Source organism: Nycticebus coucang, chromosome 21, assembly GCF_027406575.1.
Source record: "Nycticebus coucang isolate mNycCou1 chromosome 21, mNycCou1.pri, whole genome shotgun sequence".
In the NCBI taxonomy this organism is placed as follows: Eukaryota; Metazoa; Chordata; class Mammalia; order Primates; family Lorisidae; genus Nycticebus; species Nycticebus coucang.
In genome coordinates, this window is record NC_069800.1 from 40,963,587 (window position 1) to 40,986,768 (window position 23,182).

At 41.5% G+C, this 23,182-nt stretch overlaps 1 protein-coding gene across 1 annotated transcript; it reads right to left on the reverse strand.

The window, feature by feature from the left end:
- Positions 1-22: 22 nt before the first annotated feature.
- On the reverse strand, positions 23-22,867 carry EIF2S2 (eukaryotic translation initiation factor 2 subunit beta). The gene is made up of 9 exons (XM_053573778.1): positions 22,631-22,867; positions 16,574-16,751; positions 14,561-14,664; positions 10,562-10,697; positions 9,481-9,581; positions 8,765-8,913; positions 4,806-4,862; positions 1,065-1,150; positions 23-486 (listed from the first exon to the last, which is right to left on the reverse strand). The coding sequence occupies exons 1-9, from the start codon at positions 22,643-22,645 to the stop codon at positions 311-313; spliced, it is 1,002 nt and encodes a 333-aa protein (XP_053429753.1). The 5' UTR covers positions 22,646-22,867; the 3' UTR covers positions 23-310.
- Between the last annotated feature and the right edge of the window lie 315 nt (positions 22,868-23,182).

Here is a 23,182-nt window from a genome sequence, read left to right on the forward strand (position 1 = left end):
AGGACAAATCAAATTGAAAGAATCACTGTTATAATAACTTTAATTTATCTTGCATTTTACAGAAGTCTATGAACGATTTTAAAAAAGCACCTCCTTACCACATATCACATTTCTCTGACAGGTGTTAAAGTGGGTAATGAGTATGTCTGAGCATCAGCATCTTGCAAAGATTTCAGACCAATCAGCCACTCGCCAAAGAACTTGGCAGCTTTTTTATCTTGTTTTTAATACAATGGTATATCCACTCTGATGGCAAACCGTCCAGCCAAATCTCCACATCACATTTGCAAAACTGGTTGTGATTAGCAAATTAGTTAGCTTTGGCACGGAGCTGTGCTCGCTTGCCCGTGACAGCCTGGAAGCCAGTTTTGATACTGGCGACAGAGCATCGAGAATGACAAGTTTCGCACTGTAAGAAATAAAGTCGGGTGTCTTTCTGCAGGATTGTGTCTGGTGATCGGCATGTGTGACAAGTGACATACTCCTCTGCAAATAAATAAAGCAATATACAGCATTAGCTGGTGGCTGTAGTGAGGTAAGGTTTCTGCCCCTGAAGCACATCTGTACTGAACTCCACAAGCTCAGACAGAGATGACATTTTACCTGGACACTCAGTTCAGGGAAGCTTAGCTCTTCTAGGAGTTAAGAAAACACAAGTTATCTTCTACGAATCAGCTTTCTGAACTAAAACATAGGTTGAAAAAAGACCCCAAATGCCCCAGCATGCAGAGAAGCTTGCCAGTTGATTAGGTTCTTCCTACAGGAGAGGTTGGGAATAGACATGACAGTTTTATATGATTAGGAGAGTTAAAAAGGGGGCTAGGGCCAGGCCCAATCACAGGCAGCTTTCTCTGACTTGACCTTCAGCCCTAAAATCAACCAGCAGCCTTGATCAGCTGGGCCTTCTTAAATCCAAACCTCCTTCCCACCTCTCCATTTCCCCTTCACTATTATTTTCTCCCTGATCTTCTTTCCCGGGCTCATTACAAACAAAAGGCTCTTTTCAAAACTGTAGCCTGGTGAGAACATTTTAGTGATGTAATGAAATTAAATTATATACTTACTGATGTATCTTCTCAAGACATTTTCTATCTGTTTCTGTTGGAATCTTCCTTTGATTACAAGCTGATTATTACCATCTATAGAGCCACTTGAAAGAAAACAAAGGAAAAATATCTCCATTAGTATTGTTTTGTCCTAAAGGAACCAAATGCCAGCATCTTTATACTTAATGAATTCAAAATTATTTTTAGTAGGCCATGTGCGGCACTCATGCCTGTAATCCTAGCACTTTGGGAGGCTAAGGCAGGTGGATCGTTTGAGCTCAGGAGTTTGAGACCAGCCTGAGCAAGAGCCAAGACCCCCATCTCTATTAAAAATAGAAAAACTAGCTACGTGTTGTGGCAGGTGCCCATAGTCCTAACTATTCAGGAGGCTGATGCAAGAGGATTTCTTGAGCCCAAGAGTTTGAGGCTCCTGTGAGTTACGAGGACGTCACAGCACTCTACCCACAGTGACAGAGACGTTTGTCTCAAAAAGAAACAAAATATATTCAGTGACATAGGATAAATTCTAGGATCAGTACTATACTATCTGGTTTCTCAAATTTTATTTTTAATTAAGTAATTGGTGCCTGACTTAACCTATACTAACATTAAATCCAATTTCAACCAATTAAATCACCTGTGATAATCAGACTTAAAATTGATTGTAGAAACAAACTGATTCCTTAATTGTGTGTGACAGTCCATTTATCCAACAAAGGAATGCAAACTTTAACTGAAAGTATACCATGGGAAAAGCAGAGGTGGGAGCTGTAAATATAAAAATGTTAAAGGAGCTATGTATTTTGAAATTCTAAATACCAAATATTTTGATTCAATCATGGTTAAAAGTATAGTTGGTGAAAATATACTAAAATTGATTGTGGTGGTAGTTATGCAAATTAATTTTAATATGTGAACATATTAAAAAGCATTGAATTGTATACTTTAAACATCTGAGCTATATCACAACAAAGGTGTTACAAAAAAAGTATAGATGAAATGCCAGGCCACAAATTGTGAATGTTACTTAAGGATAAGCTTTTTTTTTTTTTTTTTTTTTTTGAGACAGAGTCTCAAGCTGTCGCCCTGGGTAGAGTGTCATGGCATCACAGCTCATGGCAACCTCCAACTCCTGGGCTCAAGCGATTCTCCTGCCTCTGCCTCCCAAGTAGCTGAGACTACAGGTGCTTGCCACAACGCCCGGCTTTTTTGGGTTGCAGCCATCATTATTGTTTGGCAGGCCAGGGCTGGATTTGAACCCGCCAGCTCAGGTGTATGTGACTGGTGCCTTAGCCACTTGAGCCACAGGAGCCAAGCCAGGATAAGCTTTTTGAGAAGTTGTTGACAAGCATTTTTGACAAAACAAAGCTTTGCACTAGATACTATTTGTTAAAAATTACAAATCACAAAGTAAAACAATAAAATTCAGTCAGGCAGAGTTAAATTTATATTTGTTCCATATGTCTTCATAAAACTGACTTTTGCCAAGAACCTCTCCTGTGATTCTCCTTTAACTATAAGGGTTTAATATCATCCTCCATGGACTGTAAACCTTAATCTCCAGGCTACGGTGATTCCAATGCTTGATGTAGAAATTTTTTTCATTCACTGTCAAAAGAAATTGAATTTTCTCAACAACCCTATAATATTTAAACAATTGACCTAAGTTTACTGGTCACAATTTGTTATAATTTACCCTACCTCTACTGTAGATTATTCTGAGAAGTAGAAAAAACATAGCTAGCTTTTGCACCTTTGTTAGTTCATGTAAGTTAAAAATAAACAATGATTGCAACATATATTACTTTTTTTCTTGGATTTTGTACCCGAAGAACAAATTTGTATTTAAAACACAATTCTTCTACTATAGAGCCTACATATATCTATTGTGGTCAAGTAAACTGTTCCTTAACTCCACAGTTAGTATAGCAAATTCCAACAAACTGAGTTTGGAGAGAGTAGGAAAAGAACAGAACACCGAAATTATCTCTGTACTGCCTGCAAGACACAGGTATTTTAAGAACTCAAGCTCCAAAGATAGGTAGACCTGATTTAGATCTTGACTGTGACACTAACTAGCTATGCGACCAACTACAACCTCATTTCACTGAACCTGTCTTCAAATACGAAGGCAGAGTCTGTCTACTTCACAGACCTATGGTAAAAATTGAAATGGCACCCAAAAATATACCTGGCACAGTGCTCGGCACACAATAGGTGCTCAGTATGCACTGACCGCATATTAGTGTATCATCCTGCTTTTAGTCATCATTATTATGACTTAAGTCTACATTACTTTTTTTTTTTTTTTAGAGACAGAGTCATATTTTGTTGCCTTCGGTAGAGTGCGGTGGCATCACAGCTCACAGCAACCTCCAGCTCTTGGGCTTAGACGATTCTCTTGCTTCAGCCTCCCGAGTAGCTGGGACTACAGACGCTCGCCCACCACAACGCCCGGCTACTTTTTGCTGCAGTTTGGCTGGGGCCAGGTTCTAACTCACACCCTTGGTGTATGGGGCTAGCACCATACTCACTGAGCCACAGGTGCTGCCCTACATTACTTATTTTTTTAAGGGACATTTGGTTTGCTGCCCTGTAGATGTCCTGGCCTCCCTGAATGGGGATGGACTAGCTCAGTGGACTAGCTGACCTGTTCACCAGCTAGTCAACAGCTATTTCATCATGGGTCCCTGTTTCAAAGGGATTTTTCTCATGCCACTCATCAACTTGCTATACTTTTTCAATAGCTTGTTGTCAACTGAGAAAAAAATTCTGACTTCCTCTAAAACCTAAAACTTGCTCCATTAAAAAGACCCAAGAGGGGGTGGCGCCTGTGACTCAGTCGGTAGGGCACCGGCCCCATATACCGAGGGTGGCGGGTTCGAACCCTGCCCCGGCTGAACTGCAACCAAAAAATAGCTGGGTGTTGTGGCGGGCGCCTGTAGTCCCAGCTACTCGGGAGGCTGAGGCAAGAGAATCGCTTAAGCCCAGGAGTTGGAGGTTGCTGTGAGCTGTGTGAGGCCACGGCACTCTACCGAAGGCCATAAAGTGAGACTCTGTCTCTACAAAAAAAAAAAAAAAAAGACCCAAGAGAGGGTCGGGCATGATGGACCACCTAAGCTCAGGAGTTTGAGACCAGCAAGAGTGCGGACCCCTACTAAAAGAAAAATTAGCAAGGCGTTGTGGCAAGCACCTATAGTCCCAGCTGCTCAGGAGGCTGAGGCAAGAGAAGTGCTTAATCTAGTCGTTCTCAACCTTCCTAATGGTGTGACCCTTTAATACAGTTCCTATGGGTCATGACCCACAGGTTGAGAACCGCTGGCTTAAGCCCTAGAGTTTGAGGTTGCTGTGACGCCATGGTACTCTACCAAGGGTGACATAGTTAGACTGTCTGGAAAAAAAAAAAAAAAGATCACTTGAGTCCAAGAGTTTGAGGTTGTTGCAAGCTATGATGCCTTGGCTCTCTTCCCAGGGCAACAGAATGACACCCTATCTCAAAAAAAGAAAAAAAAAAAAAAAAAAAGCTGACCGAAAACTCTAAACACAGAAGTGTAGTACTCATTTTGGCAGACCAGCAGGCCTACTCAGAGGGGCTGTTGTCAACTATACCTCATTTTTAAGCAGCCAAGCTCTCCCACAGAAATGGAGTGATTCATGCCTAAAAATTCCTCTAATAATGCATGTTGCATAACCTTTTCAAAAGAGGTTCTTACGAAATGTCCAGCAGTACTATACATAAAAGCAAATATAATTTCTTACCTTGTACCCAATTCAGCCAATAAAAATGCAAGGAGATGTTTTGGCTGACGATGTAATCTAAAAAGAAAATCAAATATATAAACTTTATCTTGCATGAAAACTTCTTGACCAAATTCCTAAAATACCATCCTGTTCACTGTTTTGATCTGTGATTATTAATCTATCAGATGAATTTCACTGTAGTTTATTTAAACTCTGAAATGAAAATATATATAATACCACATTTCAATGCCCATAAGACAGTATTACATTTTATGAATAACACATACATACATACATAAGAGTAAATATCTAGAAACATGGGTAGAGGCCAGGCATGGTAGCTCAGGCCTGGTAATCCTAGCACTCTGGGAGGCTGAAGTGGGTGGATTGCTTGAGCTCACGAGTTCAAGACCAGCCTGAGCAAGAGCAAGAGCCCATCTCTACTAAAAATAGAAAAACTGAGGCAAGAGGATCGCTTGAGCTCAAGAATTGGAGATTGCTGTGAGCTATGACACTACGGCACTCTACCCAGGGTGACAAAGAGAGACTCTTTGTCCCAAAAAAACAAACAAAAAAAGAAAAGGTAAACACTAACGTAGAGAATAACACCTTTCCCGAGGAGGAAAAAAATGAATTAAAAAGAGATATAAAGGTGGCCTTAATTTTAACTGTAAAACCCTTTTGAAAGAAGTAAAAAAGATCTGAAGGAAATGTGTGAGAAGGTCAAACCTAGATGATGGATACTTGCCATGTTTGTTATGCTAATCCATACATATTTCCTATTTAAAATTTTTTACTTAAAAAAAAATGACTAGATATACAGAGGGTACCAAAAAAAAGTACACTCAATTTAAAGAAAGGAAAAAACTATACTAAAATTGTAATACTTAAGTCATGTTTGACTTCTGCATTTATACAATACAATATGTAAAACAACAAATGTTATTGATATATATTGAATATTAGAATTTTGACACAGTTTTTTCCTTCCTTAAAATATGCATACATTTTTTGGGCACCCTCTGTATATATCAAGAGAGAAGTATAGGCAATTCCCTAGTTATGAATGAGATAGGTTCTGAAGGTTTGTTCTTAAGTTGGAACAGGTACATCTACCTATTACCTATAATAGCCCTCATTTGTAAGGTTGAGTCGTATGTTAGCTGGTTATTTGTAACTCAGGGACTTACTACTGTAACAGCCTCTGTTTGTAAGTGCAAGTTGAACAATAAATCAGATGTTTGTGACTTGGGGACTGCCTGTATTCCACAGTAGCACAATAGCAAAAAGGGGGTGAAAGAGGGAGTGTTAAATCATGGGACATCCATTCAATGGTATATTATCCTGCTTTTAGAGTAAAACAGCTCCATAACTCCCTCTTCAAAGTATACAGATATACAAAATAAAAAGCACAAATACAGAGCAATGTCATTCAATACATTTACTTTTTAAATCTGCACAATGACACCATTTGAACTTGTTCCAATAAGTCGATACTACAATTTATTTTTTCCCAAAATGCAACTGGTTGAGACTTGTTGAAAATATTAAAAAAGAAGTTCCTACACTACTGGTGGAAGTATAAACTGATACATGCTTGTTGGAAAGCAATTTGCCAATGATTGCAATAATAATACACATTCTTTCCTTTTAACTTCAGAATTTCATTCAGGGAATTTTTGCCCTTAAGATCTATTCTAAGCTGGGCGGCGCCTGTGGCTAAGTGAGTAGGGCGCCGGCCCCATATGCCGAGGGTGGCGGGTTCAAGCCCAGCCCTGGCCAAACTGCAACAACAACAAAAAAAATAGCCGGGGGTTGTGGCGGGTTCAAGCCCAGCCCTGGCCAAACTGCAACAACAACAAAAAAAATAGCCGGGGGTTGTGGCGGGCGCCTGTAGTCCCAGCTGCTTGGGAGGCTGAGGCAAGAGAATCACGTAAGCCCAAGAGTTAGAGGTTGCTGTGAGCCATGTAGACGCCACAGCACTCTACCGAGGGCGGTACAGTGAGACTGTCTCTACAAAAAAAAAAGATCTATTCCAAGCTAATACAAGATATATATAACACATACATGTGTGTATATGTATACACACACACACATAAAAAAGATGTTCTCTTTGATAATAAAAACCTGGAATCAACCACATCCAACTTAAGGAACTGTTAAAATATGTTATGTTGCTATCTAAAATACTTATGAAGACTACTGTATTTTGCCATGTATGATGTGCTACCATGTATAAGGCACACCCCTATTTTGGGCCCAAATTTTCAGGAAAACAACCTTTGATAAAGTGGCTAGCTCTCAGTCAAGAAAGATACATCTGGGAGGGCTAATGCTCCCCTGGTAAAAGTGCAGATCACATTACCCTCCCACATCTGCTGGCTCTGTGAAGGCTGCCCCCTGGTTTCCCGACACAGAGGGCTATGGATGAGATGGCTACCTGTGTGACTGGCATGACAGAAGATTCTGAGGCCACTTGGCTAGCAGGCAGCCAGGAGGGTCCTTGGGGCCTGAGTGGGACTCCTGGTCCCACCTGTGGCAGCCAAGCCTCAGGCCTCAGCTCCTGCCCCTTCCAAATGCAGTGCTTGGCAGAGGCTACTCCAGCCCGCTCCCAAAATCGCCTGTGTGCCCAACAGGCCCAGCAGCCCTAGGAGGCCTGCTGGGCTCCCCCAGAGCTGTACTATCCATATATGATGTCCATCCTTATTTTTTCCTCAAAAATTAAAGTAAAAATGTGCATTACACATGGCAAAATACAGTATTTTAATAACATTCACAATATTCACATTAATATATAGAGATAATAGGTTAAAAACCAGTATGATAATTTATTTTAAAATATGCACATAAAACTGGCTAAACATAAAAACAATAGACTGTGGCTATCCATTTTTTAATGGTGGACTTTTCAGATGATTTTTCATTTTTTTCAACATGAACATATACTATCACTGTCATTAGCAAAAAGGTCTAAAATATTTTAAGTAATAGTAATGAAAACAAGCAATAATCATTGGGAGATGGAATTTTGAGTGATGGTCTCTTGTTTACCATTTTTTCTGCAACAAGCATGTAGCAACGTGAAATTGAAGAACAAATAGTAGACAAGGTCAGTGGACAGAAAATGTGTGCCCAAGGAGCTCTAAGCCAGGCCCAGACAGTAACCTAAGGGTGACACCGGCATGGAATGTGAGGTTAAGAAAGCAGTGTAACCTGATTTCTTGTACCCTCAATGAATCCCCAATATAAAAAAAAGAAAGCTAAAATCTCATCAATTGTGTCCTGTCCAAGAGGGATACCAAATTCAGCCACTTTTCAAGGAGCTCACAGCTTGCTTGGCAGACCCAACCTAGAATGATTGATGACGCTGGGTTGGGTCTGCCTCCTCAGGGTCTGCCTCAACACCCTAGGCTCAGCCTCCCCATTCTTCACTCCATCTGATTAGGGTCCACCCTCATGGTTCAGCATGAGTTGACTTCTCTTACCTCTGGATGCCTTGATAAAATGAGCCCTGTGAATCGAAAGAACTGAGGAGAGTTGTTTTTTGTCTTTTTTTTTTCTGAAACAGAGTCTCACTTTGTCGCCCTGGGTAGAGTTCTGTGGCGTCACAGCTCAGAGCAACCTCCAATTCTTGGGCTTAAGCGATCCTCTTGCCTCAGCCTCCCACGTAGCTGGGATTACAGGCACCTGCCACAACGCCCAGCTATTTTTTTGGTTGTAGTTGTCATTGTTGTTTGGCAGACCGGGGCTGGATTCGAACCCGCCAGCTCTGGTGTATGTGGCTGGCGCCTCAGCCACTTGAGCTACAGGCGCTGAGCCCTGATGAGAGTTTTAACTATGAACTCCCTCAACTTAAACCCTACACCTGTGCCTTCTTTCTGCCTACACTGAAGTCCACAATAAGGACATTTTAACATCCTTAAAACTTCACTGAGAATCTGGCATTTGGGATGAAGGTTCTCCATTAACCAACTTACAGTTTACAGATATCTGTGAAGTTAACAAAAGAAGTTTTCTTGGTTCCTACTCGGACGACCTGTGGAGGTTTCATGACGAATTTCCTTTTCTCTCCAGCAACCATATCTGGATTCTTTTCCCTCATGATGTTGAACACTCGATTCAGTAACTATAAAGTGGTATTCATGAACATTCTTAGTAATAGCAGGAATATAAAGTTCCCATTTGAGTCACTTTGCTTTTAACAGAGAATACTTCACTTTTTCCTAATATACACACACATTACTGCATGTCTAGGAGCTCCTTGGGGGTAAGGACTCAATCCCCAACCAGGATTTAGTCCATTATGGATGCTCAGTGACTCCTTATTCAAAGTTACATGAATAAGCCTCTACTAATTCTGTTGTTTCTATGGGAAAATATGTGGGATATAGAAAATAAGATACAGAAAAGCCCAAACAAGCAAACTCTTGACAGCCTTGACCCCAAATTAGTTACTTTATCATCACTGTCCCCAACTCTTAAAGCACTGTATGGCCTCAGAGGTCCACAAATTCAGGCAGGGACAATGAATATCAATGAATGACTGCTGTACTCTGGGGAGGCTGCCCCCTAAGTGGGCATCAGGAAATACTATACATTGGCTGAGCGGCCTCTCTGCATCTGTTTCACCATTAATGGCCTTTCTAATTCAAGGAAAATTTATTTTGTCTTTTCACAACAAAGTTTGTCTTACCTCTTCATATGTATAGTCTCTTTCTGAGCCTGCCCAAGCAGGGCCTGTCTGGTTACTGAATGAGATACCATCATCTTTTTTGCTGTCTTCATCTTCTAGAGCTACAAATAACAAAGACTGTAAGAATGAGGGAGAGGCTACAAAACAAAGCGGGAGAAGATCTAGGGAAATAAAAGCTTCAAGGACATCTGTCTTCCTTTCTACAACTGCATTCACAACAGCCTCAAGTATAAAGGGACCAAGACTCACAATCAACCCTTAAAGACAGGGATGTTGTGCCTTTCAAAAAAGATCCTTAGTAGAGACTTCTCTTATAACCAAGAGTTTGTAATAATACACTAAAATGTTTCTTGATTTAACAAACAGAATAATGCATTAGAATAATTAAAGGAAAAAGAGTCCAACTGTTCTGAAATACTTAAGAAACGTCCATATCCACAAAACCCCATCTTCTGACTATACTTACATTCTTTGAAGACCCTATAGCATTTATTGATTGATTGATTGATTGAGACAGAGTCTCACTATGTCGCCCTCGGTATAGTGCCATGGCATCGCAGCTCACAGCAACCTCAAACTCTTGGGCTTAAGCAATTCTCTTGCCTCAGCCTCCCAAGTAGCTGGAACTACAGGCGCTCGCCCCAACGCCTGGCTATTTTTTTGTTGTAGTCGTTATGGTTTGGCAGGCCCGGGCCAGGTTTGAACCCGCCAGCCCCGGTTTATGTGGCTGGCGCCATAGCTGCTGAGCTATAGGCACCAAGCCAGACCCTATATAGCATTTAGAAACTAATGAAACTGTACTTTAAACAAAATACCCTAAAAAAAATTTTTTTTAACATTATTTAACAATCACCTACAGTTTTCCCAAGCCTTAATCAGCATACTTTTAATGTAATCACAATTGCCAAATTCTTCCCCCATGAAATCTGTTAGATGCTATTTCCTTTCAGCTTCCATTATTAGGCAATGGAAATAAGGGGCAGGAAATTTTTTTTAAAGGGGTCTCACTCCACAAACAGTCAAGACTAAAGCCAAAGGACTATATAACCCTAGAAATGGGTGGCTCAGTCACCGATATTACCTTCATCTTTCTCTAGTATTTCATCCTCATCTGGGAACTTAACATTCTTCTTTTTCTTCTTTTTATTGCCAAGCATAATGTCAAGGTCATCCTCTGGTTCAGCTGGTTCTTGAACATCACTTTCAATCTTAAGATCCTAAGAAATTGAGATGATTCTCAACATTTTTATATTAGGACTATCTTTTTTTTTTTAAATGCTACAAGTTGACATCATTTTAGAAGCAGGAAAATATCAAATGTTCAGAACTCAAGTTACAGGTAAGAAATGCCTTTCATAGATGGGTCAAACTGGCTTTGACAGACTCTGCCATTTAAACTGTGAATTCCTTAAGACACGTCTGTGAGCTCTTTCCTCCCTTTTATCCCTGTTTTCATTCTTCAGCCTTGGGATCTTATTATTATCATCCATGTTTTTAAACCAGGATAATGTCACAAGCACCTGGGAAACTTCAGGCTTTTGATTGATAATTTTTTTTTTTTTTTTGTAGACAAGAGTCTCACTTTGTCGCACCCTGGTAGAGTGCCCTGACGTCATAGCTCACAGCAACCTCTAACTTAAGACTCTAGCATTTCTCTTGCCTCGGCCTCCCAAGTAGCTGGGAGTATAGGCACCCACCACAAAGCCTGGCTGTTTTTAGAGACAGGATCTCCCTGTAGCTTAGGCTGGTCTCAAAGTCATGAGCTCAGGCAATCCACACATCTCGGATTATAGGCGTGAGCCACTGAGCCTCCCCAAAGTGCTGGGATTATAGGTGTGAGCCACTGAGCCTGATGCCCGGCCTTTGATCATCTTTAGCAGGAGTAGTGTTGAGGAGTATTTTAAAGAAGTTTCTAGAGATTCCGATTGCAGTCCTGGGAGAGGTTTTTCCTGCTGACACCAAACATGGTATTTTTCCACATTAATTCGCCAATACCAACCAAGTATCCTCTGGTTCGATTCGACTCAGTTCAATTCTGAACCATACCATCTAGAGCAGCAGCTCTCAACCTATGGGTTGTGACCCACAGGAACTGTATTAAAGGCCCAAGGCATCAGGAAGGTTGAGAACCACTCATCTAGAGTCAGACTCCATAGGTATTCAGGGCTCAGTCCTACAAGACTGACCTCACTTCAGATTTCAGTCAGAAGTACAGGTTTCCCAAATTGCACACACTTCTAACTTGGCTAAAAATATCCGAGTTCCCACACCCCTACTCGGAGAGTCAATAACTTGCTAAAACAAACATACCAAAGCACTCTACTTACTATTGCCTGTTTATTATAAAGGATACACCCAAGGAACAGCCAAATGGAAGTGATGCACAGGACAAAGTATGAAGGTGGGGGACTGAAAGGGTGGTGAGAAAAGCAGGCATGCCACTCATCTGGCACCTTGATGTGCTCAATAACAGGGAAGCTCTCCAAACCCTTGTTTAGGGGTCTCATTACACAGGCATGACTCATTAAATCATTAGCCTCTGATGACTGAGCCGAATTTCCAGACCTCCTTCCCAGTCTGGAGGTGGTTGGTAGGCAACGGAAAGTTTCAACTCTCTAATCAGGACTTTCTGGTGACCAGCTCTCATCCTAAAACTATCTAGGGCAGTGGGTCTCAACCTTCCTAATGCTGTGACCCTTAATACAGTTCCTCATGTTGTGGTGACCGCCCAACCATAAAATTATTTTCATTCCTACTTCATAACTGTTATTTTGTTATTGTCATGAATTGTAATGTAAATATCTGATATGCAGGATATATTTAGGCGACCCCTGTGAAAGGGTCATTCAACCCCCAAAGGGGTCGCGACCCACAGGTTGAGAACCACTGATCTAGGGATTCCTAAGCACCAGTCATCTCATTAGCATAAAAGATACTCCTACTTTGAAGACTCTAAGGGTTTTAGGAGTTGTGTGCCAGGAACCAGAGACAAAGACCAAATATTTAGTTTTTATATCATAGCCTAACACCAGACCATAGAATGGGTTTGGGGCATCACTCTTAAGATATGACATTATAAAAGAGGGAAAAGCAGAATCCATGGAGAATTAGGGTCAAGTGATGGAGACAAGGTAAAGCTTGACCCTAAAATTAGTTGCTACAGGATGTAAAAAGGGCATAATAAAGCCTAACAACGAGTCCTATACACCTCAAAGGGGCAGAAAGGGCCATCTTAGTTTCTGGCCTTTTAATTTTTCCCTCTTCTCACCAGTTGATCTAACCTAAAGCATTACTCATCAATAGTTATCTTTTGTGTGCCTACAAAATGAACTGTGGCAATGGCTACAGTAATTTCAGAAATTTTGTCAGCAAAAAAGTTGGATTGGTTGAGACTAAATGAAGCTCAGATTTGAATCCCAAATCCAGCTGTGTAGTCTTGGTGCCACATTTAACCATCAAGGATCAATTAGCCCATGTGTATTAGCTAGATACCACATAAACAGAAAACCAGACATTGACCTATTCTCGAAGTCAATAAACTAAAACTTAGAAATGCTGACTATAAAGTACTATGCTTTAGCCAACTTCTAGCCCTATACTATTATGTATTCCATAATAGCTGCTTCCAAACTGAGCCCAATAGAACAATAGGCAGAGAGTAGCAAAATGTGTTTTTTAAGGCTTTTCAAAAGCTCTATGAAGGTCTGAAAATTGAAGTGGAAGAGTAAAACAAGACCTCAAAAACACTTCAGCTTCAAGTTTAATATCCATGCCTTTCCTGATTATAAGGATAGCTGTAACATCCTCTTCTGTCATTTTCTCAATGGCAGAGAAAAAAGTTTATATAAGCACTTAACTTACTATGAGTAGAGCTTATCTGTGACTTTTCAGGACATAAGCTACTAGAAGAATCAATCAACAAACTCTTGTTAATTAAGGCTTTCTGTGGCACATCACTATGTGTCACCTTGTTACCTGGAATAAATCCCATTTGTTCAGCATAGTATGAGCATTTCTTTTTTTCAATTTCCCTATAGTAGCAGGAAAAGAAGAGAATCCCCAGAGAATAAAATAAATCCAAGTATTACTCTAAAAGAATTCTAAATTATCCCTGAAATATCTTTGAAAACAGGAAAAATACCTTCTTCATTTCAGTACCCTAGTAATTAGTACACAATGCTTGAATTACTATAATCACTAATACATATTTATTGAATTAACACTTAACTGTCATCAATTTTGATAACACTGTACTCAATGAATGAATTACTGTATACATTTCCAGCTATATGTAGGATAAACCTTATTTACTTGAGTTTGAACAAATAATTACTTATCAAAAGAAAATTTTGGTAGAGGGGACACTTGGGGTATGTTTTCTTGCTGTTAAGCTCTGTGTGCAGGTGTATATAAAGTTGCTGTTACCCTGGACACTATATACAGATATGAGGACACTGCTAAAGTGATTCCTGAATAGGTCTTAAAAGTTGTAGTTTTAAGTAGGGGAAGAACAAACTTCCAGCTCTTTCCTCTTTCATCCACCCTCTTATTCATCTACTTGGCTCACCTATTTACCTACTCCTTATTTTGAGATAGTTGTTTTAGAAATCAATCCATTAATAAGACTAGCAGAGGGTCTTAAGTCCCTATAATATCAGACAACTCCATATAACTAGCCTAAATGCTCTGGTTTGCCTACAGGCCACTTTGTCATCAGCTACAAACCACCACAGGCTAGATTTATTATTTGCTGCTCGGAGGTACACACAAAAATGTGTGTAAATTTAACATGTTACCAAAAGTTTAACAGAATAAACCACAGGACTATTTCCTCCACCGGACTTCTCACAGAAATATCTCTTCTCACACAACAATCTCAGTATGGTTAAGGACAAGGTGTGTTTTGTGATCATCTTATGACACACATATACACTCCCAAGAAAATGACCTGAACAGTGGCAATTAAGTGCTACTAACAAAAGCAAAGCTAGTAAGAGATGAGACAAAGGGAGAGAAATATCAGCTATAAGCAACCTTTCAAGAAGTCAAATTTTTACCTTTAATAAGAAAGCAATACTACCTTTACACCTTCTTCAGCTTCATCAATATCAAATATCTTTTTTGTTTTTTTCTTCTTTTTCTTTTGATTAAAGAAGTTCAAGTCATCTAGATCATCAGAAGCATCTGAAAAGATTGAGGTGTAATTATTAATAAAAACTGGAAGGGAAAACCTCAAATTTTGAATTATGCTAACATATTTCAGTTATAAATTAATCAAAGGCACCAGAAAAGAAACATGAGATATTAACATTTGTCCCTCCACAATCACAATTATGGTTCTAAAAAAAAAAAAGAAAACCCAGTTATCAGGTCAACTCAAAGCTTTGTAGGAAAAATTCGGTTAGGGGACCATGTTGAGAATATTTATTCAGTAACCTGACCATGTATCATTCTTCACTGTTCCCAAGACAAAGTCAGAGCTCCAACACAATTTCTAAGACTCTCCAGCCTTATTTCCCTACTTTTGTTACTAATCTTGACCCCTTCCCTCCCCACACCTCAATCCCTGGCTCCAGTTCCTACTGCTGTGTGTGTGGTCTCTCACCTACCTCCAAGCCTTCCCATGAGCCCTCCCACACAGCTGTTACCTCCATCTCATAGGCTCTTGGTTAGAAGTTCCCTCCACCAAGAAGCCTCCTCTAAGTCTATTCTTCTTTCCACTCTTTTTTTGGGTCAGGTGTCCCAAGTGTGCTTAGATAATTACCTTCTGTTTACTCCAACTAAGGTACCTATTACCAACTTGCTTATCTGTATCTCCCTGCTAAGACACTAAGAGGCTATGCCTTGCTCACCTAAACTCTAGTGCCTAGGTTGACATTTTATTAAACCAATCTATCGTCAAAAGGCCTTAAAAATTATTTCACATTTATTAAAATAAGACTGCTTGGTAAATACAAGTATCAATAAATTTTATCCATCATTAATGAGTAATGTTCAGTAAGCTTTCCATTTGCTCTGCTATGTTATAAACTAGGAATACTTCAGGATACCTCTGCTACAAATTTTTCAAAGAGCTATGTATGGGCTCGGCGCCCGTAGCTTAGTGAATAGAGTGCTGGCCACATACACTGAAGTTGGCAGGTTCAAGCCCGGCCTGGGCCTGTCAAACAATGACAACTGCAACCAAAAAACAGCTGGGTGTTGTGGCGGGTACCTGTAGTCCCAGCTACTTGGGAGGCTGAGCAAGAGAATCACTTAAGCCCAAGAGTTTGAGGTTGCTATAAGCTGTGACGCCACGGCACTCTACCAAGGGTGACAGAGTAAGACTCTATCTCAAAAAAATAAAAATAAAAAAAAGCTATGTATGAATTCGTTTTGTCTTATTACCACAGTAATGATTACTTCCCATGTTTATTTTAAGCATGTACAAGACACTTAGCACAAGGCCGTCAATGAATGTCAGTTCTTGTTATCTGAATACAGTCTTATAATCAACAGATGCAAATAATATTTACAGAATTATTTTTAATAGTCAAAATGTGTCTATAGCTGGTATCTAACATCAAACACTTTAGGCTATAATTGGTTCTATTTCTTTCTGCCTACACGCAAATGCAATTACCTTTTTTTTTTTTTGGTAGAGACAGAGTTTCACTTTATGGCCCTTGGTAGAGTGCCCGTGGCATCATACAGTTCACAGCAACCTCCAACTCCTGGGCTTAAGCGATTCTCTTGCCTCAGCCTCCCGAGTAGCTGGGACTACAGGCGCCCGCCACAACGCCCAGCTACTTTTTGGTTTTTTTTTTGCAATTACCTTTTAAGTTAGAAAAGAGATCTGACAAGTTAGACTAGAAACCCCACTCTGGAAGGATAAGATTTCATACCTTTGCAACTTACAAATTCAGTGGGAACTTCCCTGCAACAAGCCTATCAGAAATCTGGAAAGGTTCAGTGCACACAGACTACTGATAGCCTTGACTACACTGGAATAGCCTTATCAGGCTGAGAAGTCTGCATATGCAAAATGCAAAACATTGATGTAACTAGGTAGGGTTCCTAGAACAATAGGGACTCTCTCAAATCAACCACTCACCTTTTTTCCTACTGTCCTCTTCATCAGCTTCCGTATCTTTGTCCTCAGTCAGCTCTGGCTCCACTTCTTTTGTTTCTGAGGGCTGGGTTTCTTCTGTTTGGGCATCTCCTTCCTCATCTAACATAAAGGGCTTCTTCTTCTTCTTTTTCTTCTTGCTCATAGTAGGATCGAAAATCATCTGATTTTTATTTAAAAGATAATAAAAAAGAAAAAGAGACCAAGTGATTGTTTTTAATGATGCTCACATTCCCTATGCTATGTGATACATTAAAACACCAAAAAGGATTTTACCAAAAAATAAAATAAACTGTACATCCAAACTTCCTTGTACCATTAAACATGGGAGGGGAGTCTGATAACATGTACACATCTTTCAATTTGTAAAGTACCACAAAATACAGCAACTTCACTTTTAGTTTCATGAACAAATATGGACATTATGAGTAACAGAATTTAGGGAAGGGAGTTTAGCAATAACTTCTCCTATGCTCCTCACTTTATAGATGAGAAAATCAATGTCTAAACAGGTTACATTTTTTTTTTTTTTCGGTCAAGACAGAGTTCTATCCTACACCCTGAGCAGAGTGCACTCGGGTTGTAGCTCACAGAAATCTCGGACTCAGGCTGTGGGCATCCTGCTGCCTCTGCAGCCGCTGGGATTATAGGCACTTACCACCGTGACCAGCTGGGTTTTTCAATTTTTTTCATGAGTTGGGGTCTAACTCTCACTCAGACAAGCCTCAAACTCCTGAGCTCAAACAATCCTCCTGCCTCAGCCTCCCACAATACTGGGATTATAAGCATGAGCCACTGCACATGGCAGGTTATAAATGTTTTATTCAAGTTTACTAGCCTGGGGTCGATATACCAGGATCTGATAAAAAAACAGTAATAATTAAAAGTCAAACAGAACTGGATTCAAATCCCAAGTATTTTTTTCTCTGAGCCCCATACCAATACTTGTTCACATTCTACCATGCTTAATTAAATTTAGGATTCTACCTAATGACCCCCTGTGGACAGTATAATGAAATGTTTAAAAACATAGGTGTGATGTATGTAGGGTGACCCAAACCCCAGTGGTGCATCAGCAATAGGAGACCCCTTTCTCTTTGCTCTTCTGTCTTACAAGGAACACTTATTTAAGCTTGGGTGTGATGGCTCAACAACTGGGTGTGATGGCTCATGCCTGTAATTATGCCCAGTCCTTTTGGGTGGGAGGGCCCAAGGTAGGAGGAGCACTAGGAGTTCAAGACCAGCCTAGGAAACACAGTGAAACCCCATATCTATAAAAAAATTTTTTAAATTAGCTAGATGTGGTGGCACAAACTTGTAGACCCAGCTATTTGGGAGGCTGAGGCAGAGCAGAACTTGAGCCTAGGAGTTCAAGGTCATAGTGAGCTATGATCATGCCACTATACTCCACTGTGAGCCACAGAGCAAGACCCTAAGACCTTTAATTAGGAAAAAGAGGAGAGAAGAGTAGGAAGAAAGACAAGCACAGGTCTAGAGCCTAACAGACTGGTTCTGGATTCAAATTCTAACTCTGTCTCATCCTTATATTATTCCATGCCTCATCTATAAAATAGAGATAAGTACAGGGGAAGTTGTTACATTATAAAAAGAGAGACAGAGGTAAGTGGTAAGTAGCAAAACTAAAACCAAAACACACAAGGTTACAAGAGGATTAAATGAGTAAATAAATATAAAACCCTCGGCACAGTGCCTGGGACTTAACTACTCAATAAATATTAGCAATTCTCATTTATATATAAAATGCTTTATAGTTCAGAAAGCATGATATATCTTGATCCCTATTACTGAAATTTCAACTTAAGTGATCTAATTTCCAGGACATATGAAACTCAAAAAACTCTAATATAGCCTCATTTCAAAGTTATTCTCTTCTCCCTTAACAAGGATCCAATTGTATAAATAATTCTGAAATGCAGTCAATCTAAAGAACATACCTAGGAAGCTTAAATAAATGTTCCTTTTAAGACAGAAGAGCAAAGAGAAAGGGGTCTCCTATTGCTGATGCACCTGCGGTTTGGGTCACCCTACATACAGTACAGGACAATAGCGACAATTCATCATCATTCTTGAAATAGGGAGACTTGGCAAAAGAACAGACAGCACACCAGACACTATAAATTTGGTTCTGGAAGGGCTTACAATTCATTTATTGCATTTTTTCAAGCATCAAGTTCCACGGACTATTGACTGCATTTCAACTATTATTTAGCAAAACACACCAGAGATGGGAGGGTGATCCTAAATTCAAAGGACAGCCTCACAATGGCCTTTTTTTTTTTTTAAGAGTCTCAAGATGTCACCCTGGGTAGAGTGCCATGCATCCATGCATCACAGCTCACAGCAACCTCAAACTCTTGGGCTTAAGTGATTCTCTTGCCTTAGCCTCCCAAGTAGCTGGGACTATAGGTGCCTGCCACATTTCCCGGCTATGTTTTTGGTTGTAGTTGTCATTGTTGTTTAGCAGGCCCAGGCTGGGTTTGTGGCCTGGTTTAGCAGCCCCAGCCTCGGTGTATGTGGCCAGAGCCCTAATCACCGAGTCATGGGCACCGCCCACAATGGGCTTCTTATCCCTCAAAAAACATTCTTATTTAGCTCTACAGGCAAACAGTTTGGTTGTAGAGGATAACAAACATGCAGGAATCACAATTATGAAACAATTACTATCTGTTTACTTAACCTATACTCATGCCTCAATTTCATTTATACCATCCTGCAAAGTAGTTTACAAATAAGGAAACCAGGGATCCCAAAACAGCACCCAAAGCAGACCTCCTGAAAGAACAAGGTCATGTCAATAATGACTAAAATCATGGCTTTTTATGACTTTCATTATCTGACTACTTTTTTTTTTTTTTTGTAGAGACAGAGTCTCACTTTACTGCCCTCATTAGAGTGCCATGACGTCACAGGACTCACAGTAACCGCCAGCTCTTGGACTTAAGCGATTCTCCTGCCTCAGCCTCCTGAACAGCTGGGACTACAGGCGCCCACCACAACGCCCGGCTTATCAGTTGACTACATCCCAGTTTTTTTTAATGAGATTAGTTTGGACTTGAGAAGCAAGTAGTTGCTGACAGTACACTTATAGAAAATATAGAATCACTAGAGCTATTTTTAAGTTCACAACAAAGCCTTCAAAAGCATAAAGTTTTGGCTTGGTGACTGTAGCTCAAGCGGGTAGGATGCTAGTCACATACACCAGACCTGGAGGGTTCGGCCAGGTGTTGTGGCAGGTGCCTGTGGTCCCAGCTACTTGGGAGGCTGAGGCAAGTGAATCGCTTAAGCCCAAGAGTTTGAGCTTGACACCACAGCATTCTACCCAGGGCAACGGCTTTCAACTTTTCATGCTCGATTAGAGAAAGCAAGGAAAAGGGGTATCAGCTAAAATTACCCCTAAGTGCTTTACCAAATTGGCCTCCTCTCATTCATTATACGTTACCCCCAAAATCAACTTAATCACACTATACCCAAAAGGCAGATATAAGTCCAAAAAAAACTCAGAGAAGCAAGGCATTGTTCTAAAGTTCTTTTCAAGGATGAGCAGAACAAATGTTAACAATGTTGTCATATCTGGGTGTTAATGTTTGGTTGTAGAGGATAACAACTTTTGTTAAGAGAAGGGTTTTGCTATATTGCCCAGGTTGGCCTCAAACTCCTGGGCTCAAGTGATCCTCCCACCTCAGCCTCTAGAACAGCAAAGACTACAAGCAAATTCCACTGTGCCCAACTTGGATTCTGAGAGGTGTTTACTTCTTTGCATTCTTCTGTGTTTCATAAACTTCACATAACACATATTCTCTTTTTTTGAAACAGAGTTTTACTATGTCACCCTCAGTAGAGTGCCATGGCATTATAGCTCACAGCAACCTCAAATTCCTGGGCCCAAGCGATTCTCTTGCCTCAGCCTCCCAAGTAGCTGGGACTACAGGCACCTGCCACAATGCCCAGCTATTTTAAAGACAGGTCTTGCTCTGGCTCAGGCAGATCTCGAACCTATGAGCTCAGGCAATCCACCTGTGTCAGCCTCCCAAGTGCTGGGATTACAAGTGTAAGTCACTGCGCCTGGCCCCCATATTCCACTTCTTTCAAACCCAGATCCCACTGCTAAAAATGATGCCTCCAGCCTGTGCCCCAAATCGCTATGTTGATAGCCCTATTTCTACCTCTTGTGGCAACTTGTTTTTACCTTGCATTACAGCTGTGCATCTGACTTCCCTTACTACACTGTGAGCACTTTATGATAGAGCCATACACAGTTTTCTGCACTACCTAAGCACTGGATTTGCTAAAGGTTATGAAAAGTTTGGAAAGTAAGCAGAAACAAAACAAGTGTGAGCCTAGACACAGTGACTAACACCTGTATTCCCTCTTGCCTCCCAAAGAGGGAAGATCATTTGAGGCCAGTTCAACACCCACCTGGGCAACATAGCAAGACCCAATCTCTACAAAAAATTTTTTTAAAATCAGCCAGACATGGTGGTGTGTGTCTATAGTCCTAGCTACTTAGGAGGCTGAGGCAGGAGGATCCCTTGAGCCCAGGAGCACAGTAAACTGACTGTGCCACCAAACTCCAGCACAGCAGAGCTAGACCCTGTATTTAAAAAAAAAAAATTGAAACACTGCCACTCTCAGAAGTTCTGAAATACAATAGCCTAGAGTAATGTCTGCCAGGACCTTCAAGCAAGACCACCTACTTCCTTTGGACTCCTGGTTTCTCTATGCCCCCTCTGAGGGCCTCCTAGTCACTCAGATGGAGACAATAATGCATAGATCTGGAATTCTACTATTGGCTCAGTCACTTAGAACATGATCATGAGCATTATACAATTCTGTAAACCTCAGTTTTCTCATCTCTAAAATGGGTTTAACAATAGACCTACTTTACAAAACTTCTGTGAGAATCAAGAGACTGGAATCCTCTTCAGAATAAATTCCAAATTCCTTAACTTGGGTTGTCACAGGCCTCCATGAGTTAGCCATTACCTAATTTTCAGCTCTTCATTCCTTGAGTCTAACCAAACTGGAGAGTATTTCACTTTCTGTGAGCACATTTACTTGCTTCTCCACCATTTCCTTGCCATGTGATCAAGACTTTCCATGACCTGCGGAAATTCTAAACACTGGTCAAAAACCTATCCCCTCTAGGGACCTTCGAATTCTTCCTCTTATTCCTCTCCAAGGCCCTATGGGACAAGTGAATTATAAGTTCTTGTAAGTTTCTGGGGAATGCAGGGGAGGAAGCTCATCAGTAAGCCGTTGCACCCCTCCCTCCACGTTAAGCAATATCCGAGAGCACGCAACAACTTCGTTTTAAGTCGTCTGATTTTACATCAACGAAAACAAATCTGGGTAAAAGAATTTGAGGAAATTCGCTGAGATCCAATCACCAAGTTAGTAAAAGATCCAGCCTCGCAGCCCGGGCTTCCCGCTCACGTCGCTATGAGCCCTCTCTGTTAAGGGAAGCTCGGAAACTCTTGTCCGGAAACTTTCCGGGAAGGGCTAGTCATCATTTGAAGCTGAAGGATCTTTTCCTTTTCTTTTCTCTCACCCCTTCGTCCTTAGGAAAAAAAAGGGCAGGATAAGCGACCTGGATAAGCCAGCCTACAAAGTTTTTAAGGAGAATGCTCTCCCCGTTGCACCCCGAGCACCCATGGAGGCGAGTTGAGGCTGCAGTGCCCAGTGGAAAGAAATGCAGGGGTCGCCGGCCCCAATGTCATTCCGGCCATTGACTGGGCACTCAAGCCCCTTCAGGGAGGGCGATCCAACGCGTGCTGTCCTGTCCATTCCGGAAACGCCGGCACGGTAGGAGGCCTGCCTCAGCGCCGCTGCCCTGAGGAGAGCCGGGTGCGACCAAACCTGCTGCTCCGGAGTGCTCGCCGGCTCTACCGCTCCGGGCCGGCTAGGCCCGCTGCCCCACATGGCGGCGGCCGGCTAGTAGGCCGCAGGCCCGGTATCCCATACTGGGGGCGGGTTCAGCTTCTCCCTCAGTCCTTAGCCCTAGTGCCCGGCTCAGACACTCACCTCGTCCCCGGACATGGCTGCGGTTCGAGTGGGCTCGGCACGGACGAGAACTCGGACAGGTCAGCTCCAAGCCCTGGCAGCAGCACGGATCCTGCCGATACCTCTCCCACCACCGCACTAGGTTCTTGCATCAGCGAAAGGGAACGACACCCCGCCCTCTCCTCGAAGCGTTGGGAATGCGCCTGCGCAGAGCCCACCAGCGCGCAGGCGCGTAGAAGAGCTAAGCTGGAGCGCTTCGTGTGGCGCGAGTTTCCAGGCGACGCTGAGGCGCCAGGCATGCTGGGATTTGTAGTCCGTCTAGAAGAGGCGGGCACTTGCTCTGCGACCGCCCGGAGACCTGCGCGCTATTCCTGTACTATATAGACAGCCGGAAGGTTGGGTTGCTAGTGACCGCTCTTGCGTTAGTCTTTCGTGGAGTCTTGCTTTGCTTGTTGAGCTGTGTTCTGCAGTTGCTTGTGGAGTGAATTGGAGGCTATTCCTCCTGGGTTAGGGTAGTGGGTAAGACGCTCCGCAATGCAAACCCCTCGGAACTTTAGTTTTCCCACGAGCTTC

Coding starts and splice junctions, on each gene's coding strand:
- EIF2S2 (XM_053573778.1), bottom strand. Junction 4,863..8,764: donor TTCACAGATATCTGTAAACT/GTAAGTTGGTTA, acceptor TTTTCTTTTTAG/ATTACATCGTCAGCCAAAAC. Junction 1,151..4,805: donor TTGGCTGAATTGGGTACAAG/GTAAGAAATTAT, acceptor TTTTCTTTCAAG/TGGCTCTATAGATGGTAATA.